Consider the following 6,000-nt stretch of genomic DNA (forward strand, 5'->3'; position numbering starts at 1 on the left):
TGTTTATTATGAGCTCCTGATGGCATGGCATGCTTCGACGTACATTTCACGATGAAGACGAGGGCTTGTTGATGCCCCCACACCTGGCACGTCTCAGGTAACAGCATGTTCATGTGTGCTGTGCAGGCACACAAGCTCGGCATGATTGGCCGTCCGTGCAGGCTGCCACGGCATTGGCGAGAGGACGAGACGGTAGGTCCCGGCCAGAAATCTCGTGGGCACAGATCAAGCTGAGGCGAGCAGATCGTATCTGCATGCCGGTGAGCACGCCCTGTGACGATCTCCACCCCTTCCCTGGCGCTCCCACGGGCGGCAGGGGAGGAAACCCTAGCCGCCGCCGAACCGCGTCCTTCTCCCCATTCCTTCCCTCGCCGCCGCCAGGGCATGCCGGCGGGCGAAGCCCGCCCGGCATGGGCGGCGGCGGGGCGTTCTCTCCTTCTCGCGAGGCGGGCTCGCCGTGGGGCCATCTACCCTGGCCGGAACGCGGCGTTGTGCGGGACGCGGCGACGCTGGGCTGCCACGGTGGCTGGCGTGGAGGGCTGCACGAGGCTGGCTGCGTGCTGGCGGCGCTCGTCGGCGGGATCTGGCGCTCGTCGTGGGCGATCGTCGGCGGGCAAATCCCGCTGGCGGCCGGCGGCGGCGGGATCTGGCGCTCGCGCTGGTCGGGCGCGCCCCTCGTGGGGAGCCTCGGCCTGCTCGCGGGGCAGCTCCTCTCGCCGCAGGGCAGGTTGGGGCGGGGCCTAGCAACGGCAGGGCGTGCGGTGTGTCTGAGTGTTCGGCCGTGAGGACGGCGAGCCGCAGGCGTGCCAGTTCTGGAGGTATTGCCCCTCTCCCTTCCATGCATCCATTCCCAGTCCCCCGTTCGGTTTGGATCTTCCGGATCCACCTCCGGTGTGTTCTGGTGGAGCAGATCGGTGTCCGGGGGAAACCTTGGCCGCCTTGGCTGGCCGGCAGCGGCGACGCCGGTTCTTGGCGCCGTTTTCCTCCTTGGGGGCGCTGCTGAGGGCACCATCTCTCCTCTCCGAACCATGTCCGGGTGAAAGCCCAAGATCCGTTGCGGATCGGGCGTCGGCGGCGCCCTGTGCACCGTTACCTTCCTGGAGGCGACGCCAAGGACATTGGGATCGGATGGAAGGGTCTGTAGGTGAGGGGTGGGGTGTGCTGCCTCCCTTTCGGTGGAGCGGTGTTTCTTTATGCATATTCTTGGCGGCGGCTCTTGGCGGCATGGAGCAGCGGAGGCTTGGCGTCAGATGTGTGGTGACGGACACGCGCAGGAGGTCGACGCTGTCTGGCGTCGTGGTGGCGTCGGCGGCAGTGAGACCGGGCAAGGCCGTTGCAACAGTACAGCTCTGAAGATGGATTAGTGGTAGGTGGTGGTGGCGGCTTCATACGCGGCAGGCGGCCTGGTTGAGGAGCACGCCGGACTGGTGGGTGCCCATACCCGGCAGGCGTCCAGGTTGGGACCTCAGGTCTTAGATGTTAGGTTTGGCTGCGAGGTCTGTTTGGTATTAGGCCCAGACCATCAGCGCCCCTTCATCAGTTAGATAGGAATAGCGACAGAGGTTGCGAAGATGGTGGCTTTGGTCTTACTGTTGTACGACTTTGTAAGGTTTTGTGCTAATAATTAATAAAATTGACCCTATGCATCGATCAGATGCAGAGGCCGGGGGTATTCCTCCTTTTCTAAAAAGAACGCCCTGTGACGATGATACATAGCCGACCGATCACGGTGGGTGTCACGGGCTGCTGGATCTCAGACGTGACGACGTTCGATGCTGCAGCTGTCACCCACGTATGTGTCTCCGCTTGGACTCTACATCCTGTGTGGTATCATATCATGACACCTTCAGAAAACTCTAGCATCCACCGAGAGGTGGTTTGAGATCATAGCACGTGAATTTCAGGACAATAAACGAGCTGACACCAGCAGAAATCAAGGCAAGTTACCCCACAGTTGGTGTTTTCTACTGCTGCAACGGGATGGACACGGCTGCCTGCCACGACGGTGAGATATATTTTCTCACCTTCACTCCACGCAATCTCGTTCCGGAAGAAGAACCCAGTCGCAATTCGCAAATGACCGTCTCCCACGGCATCTGCAGGGCGCGGGCTACGAAATGATCCGGGTGGGAGCACGCGTGAAGTACGAACGAGCGCGTGCACCACGAGCGCTCCAGCCCATCCGTCCACCCAACAACCAGGAAGCGGATCATGTCAAATCACGACGCAACCATAAAATAATCCTAGAAACTGGGATCAGTAAGGTGGGCAAATGATAGAGTATGTGTAGAATCGAACAGGTCATTTCGAATCCAGAGGCGGAAATTTTGCACATATACATGACGATTTTGTTAGTAGAGAATTTTTTGCTAGAGGACGGTTTTGTTGGAAGATTTATGAAAAGTTTACACGTTGTCTACACGTTTTATGCATTTTTCCACGCTGGGAACTAGCACTGCTGCGGCAAGTCGGTAGGGCCCCAGAGCTTAAGCGCACGCTTATATAGAACTGCTAGCTAGGGAGTGTGGTGTGGTGTGGCCGTGTGGGTGAGGTTCATCCGTCAGAGGCCTAATTGTTGGAGAGGCAGGGCGGACGCAGGCTCCTCGCGAGGCTGTGCCGGCGGGTGGCAGCCACGGCGAGGCTGGGCGGCCGTCCCCGGCGTCCGGCGGAGCCCTTCGCCGGCGCCGGCGAAGCAGAGGCGAGGCAGCCGGCGACGCGGCGGCGACAGCGGCGGCACCGGCAGATGGGGGCGCGCGTCATGGCGTGGTGGCGGGCAAGGGTGGTCGCGCCCATGCGCCGCGCCTGCAGGCTCGCCGTCGCCGCCGCCCGCGCCCGCGTCCGCAAGGGCGGTACGTAAGCCACCACTACTCGCTACTCTGCTTTTCTTGGAACTGCCACTGAAGCGTGAACTGGATCGATGAACTTCGTAGAAATAGTAGTACGTACAATGCAATCGACCCGTTTTCCTAGACTTTGCATGTTAGCTTAGGCAGGCTCAGGCATGCATCTAGCTAATGCGACCGCAAAATCATCATGACTGAACCAATTAATCTCCGAGACCAAAATTTGCGGAGCCGTCGTGCTTAGTTTTTTTTAGAGAAGACACTCAAATGGCATCTTATGGTACTACTCAATCAAGAATATACCCAATAGTTAATGGAAAGACAATAAGATTCGTGGTCAGTTCATGGAACCAGAAGATAGTAGCAGTGCTCCAAAGAATTAGGTGAAGGAGCATTATCACAAGAAGCAAACAAACGGATCAGAGAGATCGGCCATGGTCCATGCGCGTTATCTTTTTGCACGCTGCTGCACACCAAAGGACTAGGGACACGTTATCTCGTGCTTCCAACCGCCCATTTCCATTATGTACTTTGGACCACCTAATCTAATCCGCAGCCCTTATGGTGGTTACGCGGATACATCACCCGGTATTCTCTCTCTGAAATAGGAGTATATAGTAGTACACAATGCAAATAATTTGCTGCATAATGTAGTATTTAGGAGTACTAACACACTGCTTTAATCTTTTCTTTTTTGCGAATTTAGTAAATAGGAGTACTAACACACTGCTTTAACCTTCGTGTATGGGATGAATGGTATGCAGAGTGCGGGGTCCTGAACCTTCACCAGGACGTGCAGACGTGCGGCTACCACGACGTGCAGGTGATGTGGGACATGCTCAGCTCCGACAAGGAGGCCGCTGCCGCCGCCTCGGCGCCGGCGAAGCAGCAGCAGCAGCGGCGGAAGAGGCCGTTCTGGAGGCTGCCTCCGTCGTTCTGGCCCGCCCGGTCGCCGCGCGCCGCTGCAGCGCAGTGAGGCGAACGGCGTACGAGCTGGTGCCTGGCAATGTGGACAGAAGGCATATATCATGGCACCCTGCCGCTGTCATGCTGCTGCCTGCCATTGCGCCCCGAGTTCATGGCAATGATCCCTGCGACCAGACCAGCCCGACCATGCATGTGTATACAAGATTATTGTATAGTTTTTGGACAGAGCAATTGAGTTCTGCTCTTATCTGGTGTTAATTTGCCCGTGCTCTGGCTTGGACAGAGCAGTTTGGACTTTGGACTTTGCCCCCATCGATATAGAGTCTTTTGACCATCTTTATGCGGGGGCAGCTTTAGGCCCTGTTTGGTTCATAAGTCCTAAGATTTTTTTTTAGTCTCAACTTATAAGTCCCAAGTCCCTAAAAAGTCCGTATTTGTTTGGTTTCTGGGAACATGGACTAAAAGACCATATTACAACTATAAGTCCCTATAAGACTCTCCTTGAGAGTCTTATTTCATAAGTCTCAAATGCCCACCTTAAGTCCCTATAAGTCCCTCCTGTTTGGTTTAGATGGGACTTATAGGGACTTTCTTAAGTCCCTAAACCTATAAGTCCCTGAAAACAAACACCTTCTTAATCTTTATGTGGGGGATTTTTTCACGGGATCAACGGCCAGGCTAACGTGGGATTGGAAGTTGGGGATGAGGCGGGCCCCACCCCATTGAAAATCAGAGGGGAGAGGTTAGTTTGTGAGAAAGATTAAGTAAAAGCTTCATAATCGTCCGTGCATGTAGGTTTATTGAATATTCAACATGCAAGACGAAAGTCATGGAAGAAGTTTTCCCCTCGTTCGCTCACGCTGCTTCCACGGTGCGGTTTGAGCGAACCCAAGACACCGCCTTCACGGCCGCGTGGACAGTGTGGGGCCGGCCGTAGCATCGGTGGCGGCGGATCTAGGGTTCTCCTGCCAAGATTCTTTCACTGCTGGTGCTAGTGGCTGAGGCGTCCAACGGCGTGGTTGGGGAAGACCGGAGGTGCGGGAGCGTGGTGGGCCTAGGCATGGCCGGGTCTGGTGCCAGTAGCCTGGGCTGGCTCTGTCAGGCGGCCGACGGGGCTGGGCATGGCAGCATGACGCTGGGGCCCATAGTCCACCCCGGGCTTGGTCTGTGTGATGTCTTGCGCGGCGGCGGTGGTCGTGGTTTGTTGTGGGCGCGGTGGTGGTGGTCGCGCAATGTGCGCGCGGTGGAGGTGAATCTATGGTGCGACTTGGATCTGGGCAGAGGCTGCGATGCCCTATTCTTGATCTGGTTCGTGTGGTGGTGGCGGAGGTTGTGCTACGAGATGTGCTCTCCTTCCGTTGCGGTGGCCGTCTCGTTTGAGGAGCTCCGGACTTGGGATTTGTGGTCTGGGGTTGGGAGAAATCCTTGCTTCGCGAGTCCGAGGCTAACAACAGCGACACCCGTGGGCTTCGTCCCCTCCGTGGAGGTATTGTCTTGGCTCCGATCCGACTCCCTTGTGCTAGGGGGGGTGGGGGGGGTCCGACCTCGGACAAGGCGATGGCGGTGTTACGGCATCAATCTCTCCTTGAAGGCATCGCCTTGTTGCTCGAGGAGTCCCGATGGTGCAGCTCAAGTTGCTGGTGGCAATTGCTCTGGGCTTGGGCCTCCGATGTGCAATGTACATCGTCGCCGAAGCTCTCTCGACGACGCCCACTCAAGGTCTGCCTAAGCCTTTCCATCGCTACGACGACTTCCTCTTGGCGCAAATGGGTGTGGGTACGTTGGTTTGTGGTGTCCTCAGGTGTTGGTCTTGTTCTAGTGGTCTTCGGTGTCAATTGTGACGCAGCTTGGTAGCTCTGTGATTTGCCTCACTAGTCATCAACCCGTGCAACGCACGGGCTAGGGTTTTAGGAAGATACATATCATTGAATCTAATAGTCCAAAATTCAAAATGAAAAAAACACAACATTCTTCTTGGAAAACTATTTACAATGGAGAGTTTTTCAATACTATTTGCAAAGATGAATTAAAATATATATTTATATTTTGGAAATAGCTTTGTAAGATAGGTTAGCTTCTCAAGTATATAAAAATGGTTGCCTTTATTCCATACTGATCACTAAGAGTTGTAAAAATAGGCAGGATCGAGTAAGCGGATCAGAATTATATTGCGGGGAAAATCATTGAACATGTCGTATTTCATTGTAACAATACGGAAGGACAATGAACG

At 55.5% G+C, this 6,000-nt stretch overlaps 1 protein-coding gene across 1 annotated transcript; it reads left to right on the top strand.

The window, feature by feature from the left end:
• The first annotated feature begins 2,529 nt into the window (after window positions 1-2,529).
• On the top strand, window positions 2,530-4,110 carry LOC109732016 (uncharacterized). The gene is made up of 2 exons (XM_020291206.4): window positions 2,530-2,849; window positions 3,608-4,110. The coding sequence occupies exons 1-2, from the start codon at window positions 2,744-2,746 to the stop codon at window positions 3,817-3,819; spliced, it is 318 nt and encodes a 105-aa protein (XP_020146795.1). The 5' UTR covers window positions 2,530-2,743; the 3' UTR covers window positions 3,820-4,110.
• The last annotated feature ends 1,890 nt before the right edge of the window (window positions 4,111-6,000 follow it).

This window comes from Aegilops tauschii, chromosome 7 (genome assembly GCF_002575655.3).
Source record: "Aegilops tauschii subsp. strangulata cultivar AL8/78 chromosome 7, Aet v6.0, whole genome shotgun sequence".
In the NCBI taxonomy this organism is placed as follows: Eukaryota; Viridiplantae; Streptophyta; class Magnoliopsida; order Poales; family Poaceae; genus Aegilops; species Aegilops tauschii.